Here is a 26141-nt window from a genome sequence, read left to right as displayed (position 1 = left end):
CAGGGCCCTGTGGGAAGCAACACTGACATGGTTCTCCCTGCAGGGAGCCTAAGTTCACTGGCAAAGCTAGAGAGAGACCTCGTGGGTCTGTTGGCTAAAGAGGTTTGGGCCTGTGAGCTAAGAAACTACTGCCTTTGTTCTTGGTCCTCCTGTATTTGGAGAAGCAGGACTTTGTACATTCCTTGTAACTAAACAAGATGGCAGCAAAGAAAATAGGAGCCTCCATCGATGTATCCTTCCAGCTTTGACTAACTGCTTGGATCAAAGAGGGGCAGCACACGTGTAGGAGCGGGACCAAGTTTCCAAGGAGACTAGAGAGATTGTGAGCTGCTGTTCCTGTTGAACCAAGATGGAACAAATGATGGAGTTACTTTCAGAAATCAAAAATCCCCAGCACAAATTAAAACGAGACCTAAAGCAGGATCTAAAGCGAGAGTTGGAGGATACCCAGAAAGGGTTCAGAGATGACTTGCACGCTGAGATGAGATCCCTTCTGAAACAGCAACTATCAAGTGCCCAGATGGATTGGGAAACCCAACTGCGACATACCCAGTCTGGAATGGTCAAACAGATTGACAGGATGATCAACAACCTGACTGCCACAGGCCAGAAATTCTGCCAGGAGATAGTGTAGACCAAACAAGCTTTGGCCAATTTGGAACTTGCCTACTGTGATGAGTTGCAGCAATTCAGTCCCCTGAAGGAAATCAAAGGGGCATTGACCACAGCAGAAGGCAGTTGCCTGGCTGATGAACTGGGCAGCCAGGGGACATTTACAACAGTTTGCTACCCTGTTTGTAATGCGCAGAGGGCCAGAGGGGAGCGGTCAGGCTGTCCCAGCTCAAATAACTTAAAAGCTGTTGGAGGTTTATTTGGCTCAATTCAACACTATAGCTCAAATGAATGTCTGGGAAGAGGGACAGAAGGAGGGCGATGATTAGCAGCCATCTTGGGCGGTCCAGCTCTGATGGTGCTGTACAGCTTACCCCCGAAAAGAGACTGAGTTATCCAGACCCAGGACAAATCTTTGACATGTGGTTTGGAGCTATGCTTGGCTATACTGGGAACTTACATCGGCATAGCTACTTCTCTCAGAGGGGTGAAAAATCCACACCCCCAAGAGAGAAGCTGTGCCGACCAAAATAACCTGGTGTAGACAGCACTGGAACTTCGCTACCGCCTCTCACGGAGGTGGATACCTACAGCAACGGGAGAACCCCTCCCATCAGCGTAGGTAGTGTCTACAACAGTGGTTGTCAACCTGCAGCCCATTCTGCACAGAGCTGCCTGCAGCCCATGTGACATCCTCTGGCCCAAACAGTATTGGATGCAGCCCAGATAACACATTGTGGGTTGCACATGCGGTCCATAACGGTAAATAGGTTGAGAACCACTGATCTATACTGAAGCACTAGGCCAATAGCTGTCATGGCAGGGTGCTTTCTGAGCAATTAAGAACTGGCGGAGCCTTTGTGGGATTGTTAACTAGCTGTGTTATGACTGAGGTGGTGACCCACCAAAGATGGACTCAGGAGTTGTACATTAGGTGCCCGGCTCTACCACAAAACACCCTGTGTGATGCTCCTTTATGCCTCATTTTCCTATGGGAATAATATCACTTTCCTGTGGGGGCTACATTCTCGTCCTGGGGACAGCCAGTGGTTAGTCCCTGAGGTCTGGAATAGCTCCAAAACAGAATGAGTTTATTAAGTGCCCTCACTGCTCCTTGCTCAGGTGCTGTGAGGATAAATTCATTAAAGTGTACGGGGTGCTCTATGAGCACCCCAGAAAAGCCTTTACATAAAGCCAGTGTGGTTCAAGCTTCCTCTGACAGTGGGTGTTGTGGCAGACATACTCATAGGCACCCCACTGCTGGTGATCACACAAACACTCGTGTATTGAGTGTATTGAGCAAGGGGTAGACACACTTGCATACACACACATATTCAGGCAAGTAGATACCATGTGCAATTCAGCTGCGGATTTTTGGACATCCCCAAATTTAGGCCTGTCTGTAACGATTTAGGAAATACTGTATATAGGCAGAACTAAAAGTCTATGGCAAAGTGGCATGTTAATATAGACAGTTAATTGGCCAAATGCTACACTAGCAAGGTGTTCGGGCCAATGAATTCCTGCTTGTATGGTAGAATTCTATGGGTTTCTAACCAGGGACATGACAGAGACGGGGGGAGAGCAGGAAAACAGGAACAGAAAGGAAGAGGTGCCCACAGCCATGTTCCTGTCTATCCTCTACCACAGGGATGTCGGACTGGTGCCGTGTCAGCCACCGGGATTGCACGGTACCCAAGCATACTCTGCGGGTGCCATTGGGGTGCAAAGTCAGCGCTAGAGCTGGGCAAATAACATAAAGCAATTTCCACTCCCGTGGGTTTGAATTTTGAAATGAATTCTCTGCCACCACCACCACCTCCGTGCCCTGTTTGTACTTCCTTGCCACAAACATGGGAGCCATTGACTTCAGCTGGCAAAAATGCTTGCAGAAAGAGAATGGCAAAGTTGCATGCTGAGTGGCCACAGAAAGGACATTTTAAATGTGTGTACGTATTTATATTAGAAGGGCTTTTGTGCTCAACCAGTCAGGGAAGAGAAGCAATACTGTGTGACTTATATGGCCAATCATAACCAAGCAGGACAGGTTACATTTAGAATATTCCCCATCAGTCCACAGACTATTGTTTAAAGAACAGGAGTACTTGTGGCACCTTAGAGACTAACAAATTTATTTGAGCATAAGCTTTCGTGGGCTACAGCCCACTTCTTCGGATGCATAGAATGGAACATATAGTAAGGAGATATATATACATACAGAACATGAAAAGGTGGAAGTTGCCATACCAACTCTAAGAGGCTAATTAATTAAGATGAGCTATAATCAGCAGGAGAAAAAAAACTTTTGTAGTGATAATCAAGATGGCCCATTTCAGACAGTTGACGAGGTGTGAGGATACTTAACATGGGGAAATAGATTCAATCTGTGCAATGACTCAGCCTTTCCCAGTCTCTATTCAAACCTAAGTTAATGGTATCTAGTTTGCATATTAATTCAAGTTCAGCAGTTTCTCGTTGGAGTCTGTTTTTGAAGCTTTTCTGTTGCAAAATTGACACCTTTAAGTCTGTTACTGAGTGACCAGAGAGGCTGAAGTGTTCTCCTACTGATTTTTGAATGTTATGATTCCTGATGTCAGATTTGTGTCCATTTATTCTTTTGCGTAGAGACTGTCCAGTTTGGCCAATGTACATGGCAGAGGGGCATTGCTGGCACATGATGGCATATATCACATTGGTAGATGTGCAGGAGAAAGAGCCTCTGATAGTGTGGCTGATGTGATTAGGTCCTATGATGGTGTCCCCAAATAGATATGTGGACAGAGTTGGCAATGGGCTTTGTTGCAAGGATAGGTTCCTGGGTTAGTGTTTTTGTTGTGTGGTTGCTGGTGAGTATTTGCTTCAGGTTGGGGGGCTGTCTGCGTTAATACTATTGTTTATTTTCATAAACATTTATGCCATGGTAGCACCTTGAGGCTAACCAGGTTGGGCCCCGTGTGCGAGATATCGTGCAAAGAGATAGTAAGTGACAGTTCCTGCCCCGAGCTGCTTGCAGTGGGAAAGGATTTCCTGGGGACAATTCCCTTAACTCTGGTCGAGTTGCCCAGGACTGTGAGGAAAGCTTCTGTCAGAGCTGTGCTATGGCAGGCCGGATGCTGGTGGCAGTGCCGAGCGTTTGAATGGGCTGCTTCACGGGTTTGCCTGGTTTTGAAAAGCTAACCTTAGACAGCTTGGAGTTGGTATTAGCTAAGGGGAGTGCCAAAATGAAGGGACGCTTATCTGAGCTAGTGACAGATGCCGTGGGTCTGATTGGTCGAACTAGAAGCTGCAGATTCAGAGGCGGGGGGAACCAGTGAACGTTGCTTTTCTGAACCTCAGAAAAAAAGCTTTATTTGAATTTGGGGTCAAGGCGGAGGGTGGGGGGCTCTTCTGTTACCTGGTAGAGCTGTGCAGAGCAGTATCACCTTGCAAGGAATTTGGGGTGTCCTTCAGAGTGATACAGTGGTAACTGTTAACCAGGAGACCTCACTTCCCCTCCTCCGCCCGTGGACCCAGTAGACAGCAAAGATATAATTGACAAGGGCCAGTCTGAGCCCTGGGTTCACGGACCTGGAAGGAAAGACGGGCAGACTGAGACTAGGCCGACTCAGAATGCCTCCAGCTGGTGCCACAGGGCCCTGTTGGGGCACAAAGCAGCCTTGGTAGAGTCTTTACAGGGGCCCCAACGCTCACCCGCTCTGCTCTGCCTTCCTAGCTCTCCGAATGCCCTGTCCATTCTCTTCCACCCCTTCCCTCCATGGCTCTCCTCCCTCTCCCTCCCCTCTGACGCAGGGACGGGAAGGGGAAGAGAGAGCTGCTCTGTGTGGCCAGCAGGGGGTGCACTTTAGCTGCACTGTCCTTCAGCCCCCCCAGGGAGCAATAGCAGCCCTGCTGCCAGGCCCTGCCGTGACCCAGTGGGAGGTGCCCATGTGCCGCACCCAGCCCTGTGTCCCAAAGCGTGCCCCATTTTCACTGCACCTGCGCTTGAGCATTCCCTGTAAGGGGAGAAACTGAGATGTCCTGGCTTGTTATTTTTCAGATCTTCCTAGCAGTGGCTAATTTTGAGCAGAATGAAAGGGGTCAGCAGTTCTCTGTAATTTACAAGTGGAGCCACAGAACAGAGAAATTCTTCCCGTACCAGCGGATCGCCACGCACAGCGCTAGGGACTGGGAGGCCTTTGACATTGAGGGAGAGGCCTTCCTCGCGGTTGCCAACCACAGAGAAGGTACCTCGCCCTTATTCTTCCTGGCAGTGCTCGGTCGGTAGGTGCTGAGTGCAGGTGGTTTAGCGGGAGACAGCCAGCTGGGGCCTGTTGAAGGAGGACTCAGGGACCCCTCCTTCCTGTAATGCCACCTTTCAGGGTGGGGAAGTTCTGGACCAACCTCAAGGGGTTGTTAATCCCCCCATTATTGTGCGGGCACCTCCACAGCAGGAATGTGGGGTGGGATCCTGGCCCCAGTGCCATCAATGGGAGTTCTGCCAGTGATCTCAGTAGGATAAGGATTTCACCCATAAAATCCAAACCCTGGGGAAACGCTTTTGTATCAGGTAAGGCTGATGCCTAGTAAAGTGTTTTAAACAGTAGCCTTTTGCATTCTCAGCGTGCTGTCTGTAGCAAAGGCAGGAGCTAGCAGTGCTTTGGGGGCACTGGAGACAGGTTTTGGCTGGATATTGTGATTCATTTCCATTTGTTTGTCAGGAGAAAGGGGGTGGAAGAAGACGTAACAGTAGCTACTGGAATCAGCGGAGACTGATCCTTGTCATGGGACAGGGGTATTAATTAGCCTGACCCAGCTAATGTAAATGAAGGCCATAAGACAACCTCTCTTTTACCTGCAGAACCTTCTTACCCCTTCCACTTACAGATAGCAAAGCACTCTGCAGAAATTATTAAATCACTCGGAGAGAGAGAAATATTGTCTCCATCTTACCGAGGCTCAGCATGATTAAGTGTCTTGCCCACAATCACACAACAAGCCAGTTGCTTAGAAACAGAAACCAGATCTTCCAGCTCCAGTGCTTTAACCACTAATCATGAGTCTCCCTAACACCTCCTAGAAGGTGGTGTGATTTTCGGTTAGCAAACAAACTGTGGTGATGGGAAAAAATGTGGTCATTGCTGGGAGGAAGGTGCACAATGATCCATTTTACCATGTGGGAAATTTCCAATCCTGCCAGCCATCCACAAACAGAGCTCCCTTGGTTGTTAGGTCAAAGAGATCCTAATCCCTTGTCATTCATAGGTGACCTCTTCCATCAGAGTCCACTTCTATCCCATCACTGGAACAGCATCTCTGTCTTGTAGAGATCCCTCTCCCTCTTATCCTGGAGTGGTTGTAGATATGAAATGATACATTTGAGTTACAATTTCCCTTCTCACTGTTAAAGTGAAGGATTCCACTTCAGAGGGACTCTGATGAAACTCCTCACTAATCACCCAGCAGTTGTTGCTTCTCGCTAATCCTCGTGTTTGTCACAGTTCCATAGCAGGGCACAATCCCACTCGCCTTACTGCGGTCCTTGACATGCGTTCCTGCTTCATGCTGGAGAAAACGGATAGTGTACAAGTGGGTCTTTGAAACACCAGGCCGGCGAAGCATCTTTCACCTGTTGAGTTACCCACATTGTGTTTTGCTGCACCTAGAAGAGCCTTATAAACACCAGCCCTTTAAAGATGTTCCTTCTGCTGATCTGTCAGACGTTAATGATTGTGAAGTATCAGCATCAAAAGGGCATCGTCAGCCTGGCCACATCTCATCCTGAGAGAAAAGTGTCCCTTTAACTCTCAAGTTAGGGCAACCATAGGGAGCACAGGGGCTACCTTGTAACACTCTCCAGAGTACATTTATGTTCTTGCTATATACTCTGGGGTAGTTGACTAACTGTTGCTTGTATTGACTGCTCGGACTGCGAGTCATGAGCCATTTCTTCATTCGAGTGTGTTTGCATGCCCCACCCCCAGCCCCATCCTATGTGGAGCAGCCATGAGCATACCATGCTGGCCTAACTTCATTCCACGTGTTCACACTGGCGTTTTGTACCAGCAGCTGTGATGATCTACCAATGGGGATTTGGATACCCCCATACAAGCCGGCTGGGCATTGTGATATCTCCCTAATAGCTCACCTACCACCCCCATCAGAGGCTTGTTCTGCCAGGAGGGATATTGCAATGGATTCAATGGATGGGCTGCATTATGTGGCTCCTCAGAAGAGTTTTAAAGAGACAGTACTTCTACTGGGGAGCAGTGAAAACACACTTGATTTCCCAATGGGTTAAAATAGTCTCTGAAATTACCTTTCCTCTTACACAGTCTGCATCTCCCGTAATGGCTCGCTAGGCTTTATACAGCACTTTTCATCAGTAGATCTCAAAGTGCTTTACAAAGGAAGCTGGTATCATTCTCCACATTTTAAGGGTGGGGAAACCAAGGCGCAGAGAAGTGATGTCCCTTGCCTGGTCTTGGCAGAGCCAGGAATAGAAGTCAGGTCTTCCACTGAGTGCTGTAGTCACAATTCTATGCCCTGTGTCTGACCAACACGCAAGGCCTGGTGGGGTCCTAAAATGAGAGCGATATAGTAAGAGACACCTGCCAGGTGAGAGAGAGCCCAGTCTACAGGCTCTGTGGGCTGCAGGAGTAAAGACAGCAGTTGCCTATGGAAAACCTAGAGCTAGCAAATATGGGAGGGTGAATCTGAACGATGGATCCCATGTTTGTAATGGGGAATCAGGGACGTTGAGGAGTTGGAGGAGACCTTGGATGCCGTTTCATTCCCAGGGGAAGCCTCTGCTTCCCAGATGGATTCCTCAAGGCCTCCCATCATGGTCACAATGTGAGGGAGGTGCAAGGTCTGGTGGTTAGGGTGTTAGACTGAGCTGTGGGAAATGTGGGGTCAGTTCCCTGCTGTCACAGCCTGCCTGTTGGACTTTGGGCGAGTCACTTAGCCTCTCTGGGCCTCAGTTTTCCCATCTGTCAGGTGAGCGTAACAGCCCTGCCCTACATATGTTAACTACTAGGAGGTGCTCAGGTGCTGTGGTAACGGGAGCAGATAATTACCATAGGTAGACTCCAGCTGTCAATCATTCTCCTCCCCTGGGGAATGTCTCTAGGTATAATGACTGTGCACCCCTTCACTCCTCAGAATGGGGGTTCCATGGGACTTGTGTGCCCAGATTTTGTGCTGGCTGTGCATGGGGTGAACGTCATTATTTACACACTATTTCCCCAAAGTGTTCATGTTGCTGTCACATCATCACTTCTCTCTTGGCCTCTGAGAGCAGTGTGGTCTTTCCCCTTGTGTCAGCCGCGTCTCCAAACGTCATCAGCTAAGGGCTAGTTTTCCAAAGCACTGGGGATGTTTGATCCTGTGAGTTGCTGACCACCAGCCAAGCACTTAAACACGTGCTTACCTTTAAACTTCAATGGGACTGGGCCTGGGACTTGGCTTCAGTGGCACTCTTCACAAATGTCAAGTCCCCCTGGACTGAGTCCCAAGTACTCAGCACCCTGCAGGACTGAGCACTGATGGTCTTCAGCTCCCACTGACTGCTAGCTTGTGTCCGTACTAACAGGATGCAGGAGTTTGGACTCATTCCACATGCTGAGGCTAGCCACAGAGTTGCAGTGTGCTGCCACCCAGAGGGGAATGTTAGTATAAAACCACAATGCATCCAAATTATTTAACACAAAAGGGCCGCAAGTAATACAATATCTCCTCGCTTAACGTTGTAGTTCTGTTCCTGAAAAATGCGACTTTAAGCAAAACGATGTTAAGCAAATCCAATTTCCCCATAAGAATTAATGTTTTTAAGGTCAGGCTTGAGAAAGCCCTGGCTTGGATGAATTAGTTAGTGTTGGTCCTGCTTTGAGCAAGGTGTTGGACGAGATGACCTCCTGAGGTCCCTTCCAACCCTGATACTCTCTGATTCTATGATAAATAGGGGGGTTAGGTTCCAGGGAAAAAAATTTCACCAGACAAAAGACTATATTTTATATAATATATATATATATATATATATATTGTGACAGACCCAGACCAGTGGGGTACAGGAGTCTGGTAGAGGGCAAATATACTGGTCACTGGATGAGTAGTTTTCTGTTCCCTGAGTGACCAGAGCAGGGGCTGCACTAGAGTAATCAGGAACCTGCTAGAACCAGTTAAGGCAGGCAGGCTAATTAGGACACCTGGAGCCAATTAAGAAGCTGCTAGAATCAATTAAGGCAGGCTAATCAGGGCACCTGGGTTTTAAAAGGAGCTCACTTCAGTTTGTGGTGCGAGTGTGAGGAGCTGGGAGCAAGAGGCACAAGGAGTTGAGAGTGAGAGGGTGTGCTGCTGGAGGACTGAGGAGCCATGGGGAAGTAGCCCAGGGAGTTGTAGCTGTCATGCAGCTGTTACAGGAGGGACTATAGACATCTGCAGTCCACAGGGCCCTGGGCTGGAAGCCGGAGTAGAAGGCGGGCCCGGGTTCCCCCCAAACCTCCCAATTGACCTGGACTGTGGGTTCTTCCAAAGGGGAAGGTCTCTGGGTTGTTCCCCAACCCACATGGTGAATCTCTGAGGCAAAAAAATCCGCCAATAAGCGCAGGACCCACCAAGATAGAGGAGGAACTTTGTCACAATATATATATATATACACACAAACAGTATAAGTTTTAAACAAACAATTTCATACTGTACACAGCAATGATGATTGTGAAGCTTGGTTGAGGTGGTGGAGTTAGAGGGTGGGATATTTCCCAGGGAATGCCTTAGTGCTGAATGATGAACTAGCATTCAGCTGAGCCCTCAAGGGTTAACCCATTGTTGTTAATGTAGCCTCACACTCTACAAGGCAGCACAAATGGAGGGAGGGGAGACAGCATGGCAGACAGAGAAACACACCCCGTATGTGTGTGTGTCTGTGTGTGTGTGAGAGAGAGAGAGATGCGCATTGCCCCTTTAAGTACGCTGACCGCACTCTAAGTACATTGCCTTTTTAAGTAGATCAGCAAGTTGAGACAGCAGCTGCTGCCAGTAAGCGCCCTCCGTCCTGAGCCCTGTCGTGTCCGTCCCCCCCCGCTCTATGGAGATGGGGTAAATGGGGGGCAGGAGCAGGGGGGAAGGAGACACCCTGACATTAGCCCCCCCTATTCTCTCCCCGACACACAGCAGGCTCCCGGGAGCAGCTCCAAGGCAGAGGGCAGGAGCAGCACATGGCAGTGGGGGGAGGGACAGCTGAACTGCCAGGAATTGATAGCCTGCTGGGCGGCTTCTGCACAGGGAACTTAGGGGAGCGGGGAGCTGATAGGTGGGCTGCTGGTCCACCCTGGTTCCAAGCCCCCACCAGCTAGCTGCAATGGGCTGCTCTTTCTGGAAGCAGTGGACAAAGCAGACGGTTGCCAAACAACGTTATTGCGCAACTTTAAATGAGCCTGTTCTCCAATTGATCAGCAATGTAACAATGAAACAATATTAACCAGGATGACTTTAAGAGAGGAGTTACTGTACTCAGAGGCTTGGCAAAGGTTTTGCATGTAAAGCAAAACTAGGGTTACCATATCTAATAAATAAAAAAAGAGGACCCTCCACGGGCCCTAGCCCCGCCCATTTCCCCACCCCTAGCCCCGCCCCTTCCCCACCCTAACTCCGCTCCCTCCCACTCCCAGCCAGGGGGAAAGGGCTGCCCCAGGACTACCGGCTTCAGGGTTTGCCGGGCAGCCCCCAGACCCTGCGCCCCCAGCTGGCGCTTCCCCAGCGCAGCTGGAGCCCGGGAGGGGAAGCACCCAGCCGGGGGCGCAGGGTCTGGAGGCTGCCCAGCAAACCGTGAAGCCAGTAGCGCTTGGGCTTTGGGCAGCCCCTATGCCTCTGGACCCTGCGCCCCCAGCTGGGCACTTCCCCTCCCGGGCTCCGGCGGCGCAGGGTCCGGAGGCACGGGGGCTGCCCAAAGCCGGTAGCGCTCGGGCAGCCCGGCTCTTAAACAGAGCCGAAGAGTCGGGGAGGAGCAGAGCCGAAGAGTCAGGGAGGAGCAGAGCCGCCATTTTCCCGGACATGTTCGGCTTTTTGGCAATTCCCCCCGGACGGGGGTTTGAGTGCCGAAAAGCCGGACATGTCCGGGAAAAAGAGGACGTATGGTAACCCTAGCAAAACGAGTGACTAGCCATTGGTTTAATCAGTTTCATGAAAATAGATGAGTCTGTCTGAAAAGCACATTTTTCTTTGTGGTTGTGCCACTAGTAATAGAACAGAGCAAGGTTTGTTAAAGGATTAGGGTGGTGTGAGGAAATGGTTGGAAGGTCAGAAGGAACTGTTAGACCATGTAGTCTGACCTCCTGTATACCATAGCCCAGAGGCTTGTCTTAGTGATTTCTGCATCCAGCCCATATCTTGCGATTCAGCTAGAGCATATTATTAGAAAGACCTCCAATCATGATTTAAAATCTGATTTCCCCCTGAGAAATGATCATGTCCATAACTGAAACCTCCTTGACCTCTTTTTCTTGTATATCTGTCACTCTCTCTTTTTATGCTTCTATAGTAAGTAACCGGTACAGCCAACAACTCCACTTCTTTGCAGTTAAAACATGAGCGATTAAAAATTCTATAAAAAATGCAGGTTTAAACTGATGTGCCTGAGAAGGTGTGAATTGCTGCACTGCTGCAAATATAAAATGGAAAGATTTATTTCAGCCTTCTCAGTGTAAATCAAGCAAACAGCCAACCATCCCGTGTGACCCGCACAGAACCACAAGAGAAAGCAATCGGAGATATTGACAGGAGGTAATCAGTGGCCTATGAAAACTATCAACCCTGCACTTCTAGGGGCCCTCCATTACACACATACTTGTAAGAAAAGAAAATTCAGGAAAGAGACTTGTTTTAGCTCAATGACAGTATGAAAATCAAAAGGATCAACTTTTATTTTCTATTACAATAGATCATATAATACAACATAAAAAAGTAATTTCAAAAGTTAAAACTGAAAATGTTTCATTATGAAAATGCCGAGACCGAACACTGGGATTGCTGGAACTATTTTCTTCCTGTCTCTGAAATGTTGGTGAAATCGACATGATTTTGTGACATGTTTAGATTTTGATGGAACTGCATGTGCGATGGAACACTGTTAGGCTGTATTTTTTCAGACCAGCTCTAGTCCTTACGCATGCATTAGTATGCATTAGGCTGTGTCCTAGAGGCAAGCTGGAGTGACTCACACGTTCGGGCAGCACTATGGTCCAAGAGACCCTGGGGGTGCGAGCTGAAAGGTGCTGGGTAACTCCACAGAGGAGAGATGAAATAGAAGCCCAAAAATCAGGCTGCCCAGGATGTTCCTTTGGGAGGTGAGGAGGATGGAAGGGAGGGTAGAAAGCTCTATTCTCAAGTGTTTTGCTGGGAAAGGGAAAGCTGGCAATGCAGCCAGTGTTAATGTTTGGGCCAAACAGCAGTTCTCCATTGCACACAGCTGCGTGTCACTCCCGATGCCTGGTCACAGCGCTAGCACCTCTCACTTTTTTCTCCTGTGCGGTGGGCTTTGGAACCAGGTTTGGTATTTGGGCATGAAGTTCTCTTGCTTTCACACGGGGCTAGTGCCATGGCTGCAGCCCAGAGGCACTCAGCTCAGCTGAGTCCAAAGGCCACTTTAAGCAAACTTTGCGTCAGGATGGGGCTTGTCCAGCCCCTGGCATGACTCAGAGCAGACTCAGGGCTGCTCTGTGTTATGTCTGGCTGCCCTCAGCCCTAAGGAGAGTGCCGTGGCATAGGGATAGCTTGGCATGAGCTGCAGGACGGTCTAGCTGCCCCAAGTACATGCCTAGGGTCTCAGATGGGCACACAGGTGGGGTGGATAGCCCTTCCCACAGCTCACGCTGCCCAGCTGCATTCTATTTTCAGTGCACTAGCTGAGGGAGAACTAGCAGAGCTGCTAGTCTCTGTGAGCTGGAAATCACACCCCAGCCCAAAGCGTAGCCACACCCCTAGATGTAAGAGCTGGTAGATCCCAGTTGGGTGTGTGTGTGTGTGTGTGTGTGAGAGAGAGAGAGAGAGAGAACAGGCAGGATTACACTGTAGTGTCTGTATCTGTACACGCACAGAGAGGAACTGATTGCCTTTCTGTTGATGCATCCTGTGCAATCTTTCCTCAGGTCTCTCGGAAACAGCAAGACTGGTCCAGTCTCACCTGGCAGTTACCCAGGGTGAATGGTACATCCCTAGCTGCCTGGAGTAGCTGGGACATTCCCTTTGAAGTGCCACATTTCAGTGGTGCCCATGCACCAAACTCTATAGCTGCACCCCTACTGAGCTGCAGAGGGCTCAAGGCACTGTTAGAATTGCCCCCACATATCCAGGAGAGGTTTCCACTTAGGTATTACTTACTCCTCGCTGTCCTTGCTGGGTTAATGCTGCCATTGGCTGAGGGGAATTGAATTTGTAGCATCTATTCATTTACTTCTTGGGAAGAAATTAGTCCCTAAGGGACAGACAGCTTAGCTGCTTTCCCCCGTTCATATATTTCCTTCAATCTGTCCTGTTACTGTCTCATTTCTTTTGATCACCAGACTGCATTCTGTTTGCTAATGCCCTCTTCTGTTTCTGTCATTCCCAGGGGATAATCACAACATCAATAGTGTCATATATCGGTGGAACCCCAGGACTGGACTTTTCGAGGCCAACCAGACCATTCCTACCTCTGGAGCCTACGACTGGGAATTTTTTACTGTTGGACCTTACTCTTTCCTGGTCGTGGCCAACACATTTAATGGCACATCTACGAAGATCGACTCCCACATCTACATCTGGCTTGGTGGCTCCTTTCAGCTCTTCCAGTCAATCCCGGTAAAAAGTTGATATTAATCAGATTTGACTTCCCTTTTGCACTGAGTAGATCCAGTGACTTTAATGGGACTTCCCAGCTAAATGAGGCCAGCCGGATCTGGGTCTAGGAGGAGGTGCATGGCTCATGGAGGTCACTGGGATCTGGCTCTAGGAGGAGGCGTGGCTCCTGGGGCCAGTGGGATCTGGCTGTAGGAGGAGGCGCGGCTCCTGGGGCCAGTGGGATCTGGCTGTAGGAGGAGGTGCATGTCTCATGTCCTGGGGACAGACCAACAGCCTCTCTCTCTCTTTGTGTGTGAATTGGTGAAAAAAGCGAAAGCTGCTGAGTGTCCCCTTTGATCGCGGAACTTGCGGAAGCCTATTTCGCGGCCACAGAAGACAAAAATCAATATAGAAAACTAATCAAGCTTCTTCCTTCTAACAAACCTTACACTCTTCCCTGGCTTTGTTCTCTTGTCTTTTGCTACTTGAGTGTAATAGCCTGAAATCTGTCTCCTGCCTTGTAGGGATTCGAGACAATGCTAGGTAATAAGTGTAGAGACAAGTATCTCTAGTCCCATGGGGTACTGCTGGGGTTTTCTTCCCTAAAGACTTGCCAAGTTCAGGTTTCTTTTATATGCAGTGACAGTGTCACTAGCTGACACCAGCCTGGGACGGGGTTTGGGGCAGCAGGGGAGAGGAATAGTAGAGTGCTGGGCGGGGGGGGGGGGGGGGGAAGGAGAGGGACTATATGACCTCAGATTCAACCCCAACCCCATTACACACCCGCTTTCGTCAATGCACATATTAATGTTTGCTGTCTGTACAGTTCCAGTAGTGTGGCAGGCACTTTAGAGACTGCTGGAAAGACAATGTCCATGCCCTGATGAGCTCACAGGCCGAGACCCGAACAGACCAGCAGAAGAGAAGAGCTGGAGGCAGCTCCTTGAATGCTGCCTGCCTTTCCTCACAGCTTTACAGCAGCTCCTCGTGCATCCTGCCATGGGCTGACTCAAACATGCAGCAGAAACCATGTGAACAACAAACAAGCCCAAACTCTCCACAGCAGTTTCCAATCACTCTGGATATAGAAAAAGTGACCTATACAGCCCCTGCTGCATTATCTTGCCCAGGAAAACATTGCTGGGTGGGTGGGGATCTCCCAAGTCACTTTGCAGGCCACTCTCCAAATCAGCAGAGCAGCAGGGCTCGGCAGGCTGATGGAGAGAGCAGCCCTGGTTGAGACAGCAGCGTAATGCTCTCCCCATCCCTACCAAACTGTTCGGTTCCACCTCTCTGCCCTTCTCTCCATACACACCTCTGCCCTCTCAGGCCCTGTGATCCCCAGCCCGCTAGCCAAGCAGGACCCGACACTGATGGTGAAACTCTAGCCCTCTGAAGTCTGTGGGAGTTTTGCCATTGACTTAAATTTCACCCTCATCCCGTTGACTGGAGCAGTCTCTGCTGAATGCTGGGAGTTTCTTTCTATCTCCAGGAGCTGCCTTCACAGCAAGACCAAGAACACAGCATAGGTTTGACCCAGCTCCTGAGTGTTCATCTGCCAGATTGTCCTCGTTTGAAAAGCAAGTACCCACGCTTGGCTGCTCTCCTCGCCCAGCCCTTAGAGCTGCAGCCTGTGCTCTCCGAGGGTGACATCCAGGACAGCAGCTACCGGGGGTCTCGCTGGAGCTAGAGTAAAAGTTCTGCCTACTGAATAATAGCCTGTGTTCCTAATTAGACAGTGCCAGGGCCCAGAAAAGAAAGGGACTCACCGAGGTCACTTGCTGTATCCTTCTGAGAAAACAACTGGCTGAAATCAGCAAATCATTCGCCTGATGGCGCTGCCACACCCCTGCTCAAGGCTCCTTGGAAGGTTCATTATTTATACAATTTCACCTTCCCTCCCTTCCTTGTGATTTTTAAATCCACGATGATGGTGCTGAGATTTAAGTCCCCAGAGGGCCAGGGAAACGAGTGTTCTGAGAGGAAATCTGGGTTTACTGGAACACTTTGCTATGGGAAAGAGCTACTGGAGGATTCAGAAAACTGCCGCTCTCCGCCAGTTACCAGCAGCAGGACTTGTTTCAGGCCATAACAGCCAATTCCTGTGTGGAAGTTGTTTTTGGCAGGGCATGATTGCCCTCTTGGGGTATGTTCTCTCTTTCATAGAGGAGTATTTAACAAGCTCCAAATTGCAACCAGTGAAATGTGGCAGGTACATTCTCACAAGTTGGAGATGCATTTCAGTCCTATTTCTCAGACACTGCTCCATGTCTGGAGAGCTTGATTTCTTTTTAATGGGAAATTGCAAACTTCCAATTTGGTTTTTAAATTTACCCTTAAGATTTGTGAAAATCCCTATCCTTCCTAAAGCAGCAGGGGCTAACAAAAGGAACAGAAAGTTCAGAACTAGAGCTAAGGAAACTATGGCCTCAAAATCAAATTGCCTGGACATTGATCTTCCTAAGTGTGTCGTTCTAACAGGTAGGGCTTCCTATCTGCTTCATGTTGGGGAAAGGTTGTCACCCAGAGACTGTGCTAGCGTTGGGGAGGAGAACCTGTGTCCCAAAAGCCTGCCCTGAAGCTGCCAAAATCTCTTCTCTTTCACAGCTTTGGTCAGAGTATTTTGTGACAATTGTAGCCTCTGGATCACTACCTCTGAAATAGCACGTACGACATCTGTTCCTGATACATGTATAATAGCGTCACAGTGTGAAGCTGCTGGGGATGAGAGGTGACGCACTGTGCAATGCTTTGTCCTCCCATGCAACACCATGCAGTTTCTCAGGCCTTGATTCAGTAAACCATCCCTATTCAACCAAGTACCCTTACAGTTCTGCATGCACATGGTACTTGAAGTAAAGCATGTGCTTAAATGCTCTGCTGAAATGTGGCCTAACACGGGTCTACGCACACCTGTGTAATAGGTTTGAGACCTCCATTAAAAATTATTCATGAATCATGGAAATGTCGGGCTGGAAGGGACCTCAAGAAGTCACCAAGTCCAGTTTCCCTGTATTGTCACAGTTCCAAGTAAACTTAGACCAGCCCTCACAGGTGTTTGTCCAACCTGTTCTTAAAAACCTCCAAGGATGGAGATTCTACAACCTCCCTTGGAAGCGTATTCCAGAGCTTAACTACCCTTATAATTAGAAAGTTTTTCCTAATATCTAACCTAAATCTCTTGCTGGAGATTAAGCCCATTACTCCTTGTCCTACCTTCAGTGAACATGGAGAACAATTGATTGCCTTCCTTTTTATAACAACCTTTAACATATCTGAAGACTTTTATCGGGTTTCCCCGGAGCTGTCTTTTCTCAAGACTAAACATGCCCAGTTTTTTTAACCATTCTTCATAGTTCGGTTTTCTTAACTTTTTATCATTTTTGTTGCTCTCCTCTGGACTCTCTCCAGTTGTCCACATCTTTCCTTAAGTGTGGCACCCAGAACAGGACACAGTATCCATCTGGGGCCTCACCAGTGACAAGTAGAGAGAGACAATTATCTCCTGGGTCCTACATATGACACTCGTGCTAATACACCCCATAATGATATTAGTCTTTTTTGCAACTGCATCCATTGTTGACTCATAATCAATTTGAGATCCACTATCAACCACCAATCCTTTTCAGCAATACTACCACCTGGCCAGTTATTCCCCATTTTGTAGTTGTGCAGTTGATCTTTCCTTCCTAAGCAAAGTATTTTGCACTTGTCTTTATTGAATTCCATCTTGCTGATTTCAGACCAATTCTCCAATTCGGCAAGGTCATTTTGAATTTGAATCCTGTCCTGCAAAGTGCTTGCAACCCCTCCCAGCTCAGTGTCATCTACAGATTTTATAAGCACATTCTCCAGTCCATTATCTGAGTCATTAATGAAAATATTGACTAATACCAGATGCAGGATTGACCCCTGCAGGACCCCACTAGGCACATCCTCCACAGCAAACCATTGATAACTACTCCTTGAGTATGGTCTTTCAACTAGTTGGGCACCCACCTTATAGTAATTTCATCTAGACCCCATTTCCCTGGTTTGTTTATGAGAATGTCATGTAGGACCGTGTGAAAAGCCTGACTACAATCTAAAGATATGTTACCCATGTTCACTTTTTCGCTTCATCCTAGACTTTTGGTGCTGCCGACTGGGAGGTCTTTCGCATTGGAGACAGAATCTTCCTCGCTGTGGCTAACAGTCACAGTTACGACAGTGGAACCGTAGTGCCGAACAACTACTACGCCATCAACTCCTCCATCTATGAGCTGAACATCACGGCACAGATGTTTGTCAAGTTTCAGGATCTTCTCACCTACAGGTACCAACTCTTTTTTCAGTGCAAAAACATCTGTACTGGGTCCCAGAAAGTTCCCAATTCAATGTCCTTTCCAGTGATCACAGAGTTAGATATTCGTAGATTTTTTCAGACCAGAACGGACCGTGACCTCCTGCATAGCACAGGGCAGAGAATTTAACCAAAGGATTCACATAATATCCGAATCTGCCAGGAATTGCGCTCATAGACGTAGTTTGACTGCTCTATTTGGGGGGGCAAAGCACACCCATGTACAAGCACACACATGTGCATGCTGAAGTCAGTCCCCTTGGTTCACTGGCTCTTCCCTCCACCCCCAGTGGTACCTGGGCTGCTGGTACTGGGGTGGACAGGACGGCATAACGGGGGAGCCCCAGTTGCTGCTGGCAGCCACTCCGGCACCGGCTGCTGCAGCGAGGTCCCAGCTGTACTGCTGCTGCGATTGCCTCCTTGCTGGGGCTGCTGCTGCCCAGGGAACATCACATGCTGGGCTCCTGCTTCCCCCTGTCCATTCCCGTATCCCCTTTTCTTCCCCATCCCCTCCCTCTTCCTCTCCCCTTCTCTTCCCCCGTCCCATCCGACTTCCCTTTCCCACTGTCTCTTCTCCTCACCCCCCCTTGCTCTGTCCCCTCCCCCCTGCCCCCCACTGGCACTCATGGTTGTAGAGGAATGAGGTGGGCACTAGGACCCAGGAAAAGCTGCTCACTCAATCCTGCTCCATGCCTTCTGGGGGGCTGAAATGAGGGCAGTGACAAAGCCCCTTCTCTCCCTGCCCCCCAGGCCGAGCAGAGCAAGCCCTGCAGGGTAGCTCAGCACCCACAGAAATAGGGGGGAAGGAATGGCATGTGACCCCTATGCCTCTCCAGAGGCCCCCCCAAACTACACCTATGATTACGCTCCCCCTCCCCTTGGGAAACATGACGAGAGGAAGTCACTACGTAGGAACACCAGGGCCCATACCCTGACCTCGCTTAAAACAGCCAACTTCCATGGACTTCAATAGCTGTGCTGCTTTACGCCAGCTGAGGATCAGGCCCCAGATTTGGAAATTGAGGCATGTTCCCATTCAAGCAAAGGAGGGAGACTGACGACTGGGGTGGCTGTGGTGCTCAGAAGAAGCAGAGTCCCGTGTCTGTCAATGAAGGTTCCACCAATGCGTCTGTTCCCGCCCTGTTTCAATGAACCATGTTGTGTAAGAGGAGGACACAGCTGGCTACAGTGGTTATCTGATGTTTAGCAGTTGGGAGCGTAGGCTGAACAGCTATCTAGATAAAAGAACAGGAGTACTTGTGGCACCTTAGAGACTAACAAATTTATTTCAGCATAAGCTTTTGTGGGCTACAGCTCTCTTCTTCAGATGCATAGAATGGAACACAGACAGAAGATATTTATACATACAGAGAACATGAAAAGGTGGAAGTACGCATACCAATTGTAAGAGGCCAATCAATTGAGATGAGCTATCAGTAGCAGCAGAAGAAAAAACTTTGAAGTGATAATATCTTCTGTCTGTGTTCTATTCTATGCATCTGAAGAAGAGAGCTGTAGCCCATGAAAGCTTATGCTGAAATAAATTTGTTAGTCTCTAAGGTGCCACAAGTACTCCTGTTCTTCTTTTTGCGGATACAGACTAACACGGCTGCTACTTTGAAAGCTATCTAGATAGTTACTCTCTGGGAGTTCTACTAGCATAGTACTGGGAGAAGGTGGTTAGAGGAACCCCCCCGCCCCCACTTTGGGCCCAATTTTCCCCTCCCCACACTGGATTTCAGTGGCTGCATTATATGTCCCCTTTGCACTATATAACAGGCTGCCCAAGGTGCAAGGCAGAGGAGAACCAGGCCCAGTGTCCTTTGCAGAGCTCGGTTACAAAGTCCGTATCACCAGCAAAGCCAGACAAGAACAAAAGAAAACACCCCTTCATTGTCTCTGTCCATTGCTCCGGCCCTCTGTGCCCAGTGGGGACCCACCACACCCAGGGCCCATCCAGATACAGGCACTTCGCTCTGCTCCACACATTTCTCTGTGCTGAGGTGGATCTTCCTGGCTGAGCTAGTGGGGAGGCCCAGGTCCTTCTGCTGGCAGGGCATGGGTAGATTTCAGAGTGCCGATCCCGATCAGGCAGCCTCAAGGCCTGGTGCTGGAGCTTTGTGTGTGCTGAGACCGGGGACAGAAGGGAGTGTCGAGAGGCCGTTTGTAGCTCAGCAGAAAGGAGTCTTCTCCCCATTCGGTCTGAGTGCAGACCGTAGGGGGATGGATACATCGTAAAGCCTGGCTGGCAATGTAAGAGCCCTGGGCCAGGTAGGACCGCTCTCCCCTCAGCCAGCTGCTTCCACATCAGTCTTAAACTGAGCCCAAACAAGCCTTCCTCATGAGTGCTGCCAGCATTGCATTGGCGTAACACCTGCGAGCCACCTGCACCTTGGTAGGTCTTTAACTGAACTCCTCCTCCTGTGGGAAATCAGCCTTTCCGTGCCACCAGCACCATGGCGTAGGTGAGCTACTTGGCCATCGTTTGTCAGCCCGCTCAGACGGGGTCCTAGCCCAACATGACCTCAGCTGCTCAAAGGCAGTATGCCTCTTTTAGCCAAGACCAAAGCGAGGATGCGTGTTTCAGGCCCCCACCGTAGCTGGCTGTATCCTGCTCCTTCTCTCAACCAGCAGCCGTTACCGAAAAGGCAAGCGGGTGAGTCCTTGGTGCTTTGGCCTGTACACGGGCAGCGTCCTACTCCATTCCCCGGAGCAAAGCATTCAGGTCGACTTCTCTGGAGCTGTCTGCAGGACACACGGAGAGGTGCTCCATGAAATCTCTGCCAGCCAATCCCTCTGAGGGTGGAGCTTGGAGAGTGGCAATAACAAATAGTGCCAGTCTGGCTGTTCTCAGCCACTGGTTTCAAGCCACTTGGCTAAGGGCTTTAGCCCTCTTTACAGATAGGGAAACGGAGGCAGCAAGCTTAGTGGCTTGATAGTCCGGGCTGCCCAGCACCACAGAAGTCAATGGGAGATGAGGTTGCTCAGCACTTCTTAAAATCAGGCCCGATAACAAGCACCAGCAATATCTGTTGTGTCCCACCCATGCCCTGTCCCAGAGGTAATCAATAGGCAGCCCGCAGGCCAAATCCAGACCGCCAGCTGCTTTTGAACGGACCCCGAAATCTTGTTATTTACTTCTTATCATTATTGTTATTGCGATGTGAAAAATGTTTCTCTGGAGTCCGGACCTCGACTGTACCTTGGCTGAGAAATGTGGAGCTTCACAAAAAATCACTGGCTACCCCATTCCCTCTCCACTGACCCATGCTGGGAATTCGCTGAATGGTAGCTGGTTCTGGAACATGATAGGAACTAAAATGTGTGAGGATCAATTGTTGAAAAGATTCTTTTCAAAATGTATTATAACTGAAGGCAGCTTGGGGAAAACCTGCCTCTGTGTGGAAAGAGCTGCATTCCCCTCAAACTGACATAATTTTTGTAAGTCACTTGTAAGGGAGGGGTGATTTTGCCTCTTCTGTATACAGCATATTGGCCCAGTTCTGTCTTCCTCAATGCCCAGCCCAGTCATGTGTGGTTCTGAATTTAGCAGCAAGCGTATATCAATTGGAAAGCTTGGCTGTGATCCCTAATCATTCCCTGTATCAGTTCCTCTGAGGCTGGACACTACAGTGCAATTTGACCATGCTGAAAGGAGGTAAGGTGTTGTCATCCATTCAACTCTTAACCTCTTGTGGTGCTAGATGTCACAGTATAGCCACAGCAATGACCCGCATTGTCTGGGTTGGCAAGGCTTCACCTGGCCAGGGCTGACATGACTCTGTGGCATGTATAACTCACGCCCACATATGGACCGGCCATAGCTGGCTGTTACTGGAGGCCAGGCTTGCTATGAATGAAGTGCTTGTGGAAAGGGCTGAATTAGCAGCTATTTATCCACAAAACAGGTGAATTGTGGGCAGTGGCACAGCAAACTGTCCCACCAATGTGCCTCCACCCTGATCTGGGGTGACCAACCCTGTTTGGAGGAGGGTACTTTATACCCATCATCCCCTCCTGCTGCCGCGGCCACGCCATGCCAGCTGTGGTCATGGCCTTTCTCCCGGGGACACTAGGAACTGGACTGGAGCCATCAACTCATCACAAAGCTCAGGAAATGGCCAGCAGATGGTAACAGCTTTGTGTCTCTGTGCTGCCCTGGGCCGGATGCAGACTGGTGCCCCGAAGGGACCTGGTGAGCCTCTCTAGGGATGGTTCTAATGACCCATCTGTGTGCTTGCTCCCTATCACAGTGCTCTGGACTGGGAATTCTTTTCAGTGGGAGAAGATTATTTTCTGGTGGTAGCAAACTCCTTTGATGGATTCACCTTCTCTGTGAACAGTATTATATACAGGTAATGATGCCCGAGCAGCATGGCCCCATCTTAGAGCCACAGGCAGTTGGAGAGGCACTGTCAATTGTCTGCAGTCAAGGGCCAGAGGAAATGCAGAGAGAGACGGCTTAGAAGGCTGGAGTGATTCACTTCATCCTGTCACCCTGCTCTGCCTCCTCAGGATCTGGGCTGCTCTGCATGGGGGCAGGTGGCCCAGAAGCAGAGCAAGCAGGAAATGTACAGGGGAAGTTATTCCACCCTTTCCTTCTACTCTCATTACCTGATTGCAGATCCATACCTCTGAATGGGCCCTAGTACAAAGCAAGCATCTTTCTAACCCATGCAGAGCTGGGCTATTTCAGCCAAAAGTAGCAAAACAAGGCAATGGACCCAAAGGAGGAGGCAGGGAGAGAAGGAGAGACACAGCACCTTCCACTGCTCTCTTGTGGCCAATAGATGTGTTGGGTTCAGTGCCCACGGACAGTGATTAGAGGGGACCCCATGCAGAGGCCTTTCTCCGCAGGCTTTTCACAGTGGATGCAGAACTGGTAAAATGTACCCGAGCGAGCATCCTGCAGGCCTCTGTCAGGCTGGGGACCAGTGCAGTATGGGCAGCAGCCCTGCGAGCTCTGTGTGCTGCCCCACTGCAATCCTGACCGGGAGGTGCCACCACCAGGGCGAGAGTCTCCATGGCTGGGCTGCCCGTTGACCTTTGCTGAGCCTGCCCACCTGCTCTCAGTGACCTGTGGGGTGGTGCTGACCCTGTTCACTAGGGCCTGGACTGAGGCCACCAAATCCATTTCCCATAAGCCACCACACCCAGCCATCAGGTGATCATTCTAGGTCACTACTGGGTGACTTTTCAACCACCAGCCTAGAGGGAAAAGGTTCAGTATCTCATGACCAGTCATCAGTGCCTCATTGTCTGTAGGGGGGGCAGAGCTATGAAGCTATTCAGACTGGGAATGAATCCAGTGTCTGCTACTACACAAAACATCCCTGACGGGGAGAGGCCTACTATAGCACCAAGCCTCAAGCAGCGAGCTCTTCCTCTAGTTCTGTTCCAGTCGCAACCCTTCCAGATAAGGAAGCTTGCAATGGAGTGATGGGGGCTGGGAGGGGCATTTCTCTATCTAGCCAATGTATCTTTGCGGGACAACATTTCTGTCAGTTTGAACTAGCAATGGTTTGTCTAGGCTGCAGTCAGAGGTGTGACTGCAGCACGTGTGGACATACCTGAACTAGCTTTGATTTAGGTAGCTCGGCCCATGCTGCAGCGGCTTCACTGCTGCTGTTATTGGAACTAGCTAGGTCAGAGCTAGCTCGGGTGCATCTACACCTGCTGCAGTCCCACCGCTGACTGCAGCATAGACAGCCCTTCAGAGTCACTAGCGTGGGGAGGTGCCCATTGGAGATGCAAACCCAGGCTGTGAGTATTAACGCATATCCTCTGTGCTGCAGGTGGCAAGGGTATGAAGGCTTCGTAGCGGTTCATCATCTTCCGACGTTTGGCTGTCGAGACTGGGAAGCGTTTCACACAATGGCGGGCTCCTACCTCATGTACTCGAGTGCCAGGGAACCACTCTCCAAGGTGCTGAAGCTGAAAACAGTCTGATCAGCTATTCAGTGATGTCTGTTTGCTGCCAGGAGCGGAGCAAACCCAGGCAAAGAAGCAACTTGTCTGGCTCGGCCCAGGTTAGAATTATCCCCCTGCAGGAAATACGCCAACTCAGGATTGCTGGGAAAGTCTGAAGCCGAGACAAGAAGAGCCTCAGCGCCAAATCCCTGGGGTTGGTTGAGCTGTGCTCTGCGCAGGACCTGGACAGACAGGGAAAGTGGTTCTATGGCACCTTTCCCATTCCTCGATCCAGGAGCTGGCCGGGGCACCATGCAAGCCCAGCTACGGCTTGAGCCAGATGGCGGCTGTCAGGCTGGTGCCGTTCTGAGCTTGGATAACATGCAGCAGTGGAGATGGTCCGAGGGCACAATCTAGTTCTACGTTCAAACCCATCCTAGGCAGCCATCTGTTAGCTCACTCTGCAGCAGACCCCAGTGGGTGAGAACACCAGCTCTGAGGCATGTCCAGCCTCCATTGGATTGGTCTGATGCACAAGCCTTGCATGGTTATGTCCTCTGGTAATGCTGCCCATGTCCTCCAAGGTGTATAGATTCTTGTTTCCATGTCCACCTGCCTGTAATCCTGAGGTGGCGTGCAGTGTCTGTCTAACCTCCTCCCATTGTTGTTGTTGTTTCCAGTCATTTCCTGTAAGTGACGTGTTTATATTGCAGAAATCAATAGGTATATTGGAGATGTAATGATTTATCACTTACAATGATGGAGGCAGTGGTGGCAGTTCCACAGTTACGGCTGCACTGAGATTTGCACTTAGAGGGATTTTAGTCATTAGAGTAGCAGGGCAGATCCTCAGCTGGTGGAAATCACCCTCGCACCATTGGCCCCTTGCCCCCCAATCTGGCGAAGTCATTTTCCCATGGAAGCATCTGTTTAATTGTTTTAGTGAGATATTCACTCACAGTCACAGAGGAAACATTGCAAAATGCTCCAGTTGCAATTTTGTCCTGTTTTTCTCGTCCTTCTTTGGGGTCCTCTGCTTAGCCAACCAGAGGTCTACCACACCGTAGGCTCAGAGACAGAGCCCCCTTTGAACCCTGAGCATGCACGGAGTTATCACCATTATTAATCACAGCTCCAGCCAGCCTGCCCCGGCTCCCCTGGTGCACCAAGCAGCAACTCTGGAAGGCTGAGCACCAGGAGAGGGGGCATGCGGGCGGCAGGGGCATATGAGGGGAGCATGAGGAGACAATTGAGGTGTGAGCTAGAGGGGAAAGAAGCTGCACTCTAATGAGCCACCCCCGGGCATCAGCACTAAGTGCTCTGACAACGGGCCTGTTTCCTCCAGGGGGGCTGCATGGAACCACTTGGAGATGATTTGGGAAGAAGCCCTGTATGAACATAAGACCATTGTCCTCCCCCACATTGGGGAGTGCTTCTGGGGGAGCCCCAGTGTGCCCCAAGGGGGGATTCCCCTAGAGAGACGGGAGCACCAGGAACAGAGATTCTGATGGAGTCCTGACAAGGGGACAAATACTGCAGAAAATATGGGGCAAGACTAAATAAGAAGGGGCCCTTGGACCCCTAGTGCATGGGCAGAAAGGGCTGTGCGGGCCCCTAGACCCCTAGTGCAGGGCAGAAGGGGCTGTGCCAGCCCCTGGGTCCCTAGTGCTCCAGCAGAAGGGGCTGTGGCAGGCCCCGGGACCCCAGTGCATGGGGAGAAGAGGCTGTACCAGGTCCTGGGCCCCCAGTGCATGAGCAGAAGAGGCTGTGCCAGCCCCTAAGCCCCAGTGTGTGAGCAGAAGGGGCTGTGCCAGCCCCCGGGCTCCTAGTGCATGAGCAGAAGGGGCTGTGCCGGGCCCCGGGTCCCCAGTTCATGGGCAGAAGGGGCTGTGCCGGCCTCTGGGTTCCCAGTGCTCGGGCAGAAGGGGCTGTGCTGGTCCCTGGGCCCCTAGTGCTCAGGCAGAAGGGGCTGTGCCAGCCCCCCAGCCCTCAGTGCATGGGGAGAAGAGGCTGTGCCAGGTCCTGGGCCCCCAGTGCATGAGCAGAAGGGGCTGTGCTGGCACCTAAGCCCCCAATGTGTGGGCAGAAGGGGCTGTGCCAGTCCCCAAACCCCAGTGTGTGAGCAGAAGGGGCTGTGCGAGTCCCCAAACCCCAGTGTGTGAGCAGAAGGGGCTGTGCGAGTCCCCAAACCCCCAGTGCATGGGCAGAAGGGGCTGTGCCAGTCCCCAAACCCCAGTGTGTGAGCAGAAGGGGCTGTGCGAGTCCCCAAACCCCAGTGTGTGAGCAGAAGGGGCTGTGCCAGTCCCCAAACCCCAGTGTGTGAGCAGAAGGGGCTGTGCCAGCCCCCGGCCTCCTAGTGCATGGGCAGAAGGGGCTGTGCCGGCCCCCGGGCCCCCAGTGCATGGGCAGAAGGGGCTGTGCCGGCCCCCGGGCCCCCAGTGCATGGGCAGAAGACAACGGACAAAGACTGAGGAAAAACCCATTTGTG

At 50.4% G+C, this 26141-nt stretch overlaps 1 protein-coding gene across 1 annotated transcript in view; it reads left to right on the top strand.

Moving 5' to 3' along the window:
• Positions 1-24863, top strand: part of TSPEAR (thrombospondin type laminin G domain and EAR repeats) — an 80647-nt gene extending 55784 nt beyond the window's left edge. The window contains exons 8-12 of the mRNA XM_054040270.1: positions 4649-4835; positions 13193-13422; positions 17529-17716; positions 21997-22098; positions 23539-24863. Of these exons, the coding sequence (XP_053896245.1) occupies positions 4649-4835; positions 13193-13422; positions 17529-17716; positions 21997-22098; positions 23539-23692 (861 nt within the window). The 3' untranslated portion in view covers positions 23693-24863. The remainder of the gene's footprint in view (positions 1-4648; positions 4836-13192; positions 13423-17528; positions 17717-21996; positions 22099-23538) is intronic.
• Positions 24864-26141: the final 1278 nt, after the last annotated feature.

Source organism: Malaclemys terrapin, chromosome 9 (assembly GCF_027887155.1).
Source record: "Malaclemys terrapin pileata isolate rMalTer1 chromosome 9, rMalTer1.hap1, whole genome shotgun sequence".
NCBI classification, from domain to species: domain Eukaryota; kingdom Metazoa; phylum Chordata; order Testudines; family Emydidae; genus Malaclemys; species Malaclemys terrapin.
Note: the sequence above shows the minus strand (reverse complement) of the source record. Positions and strands in the feature narration are given on the sequence as shown.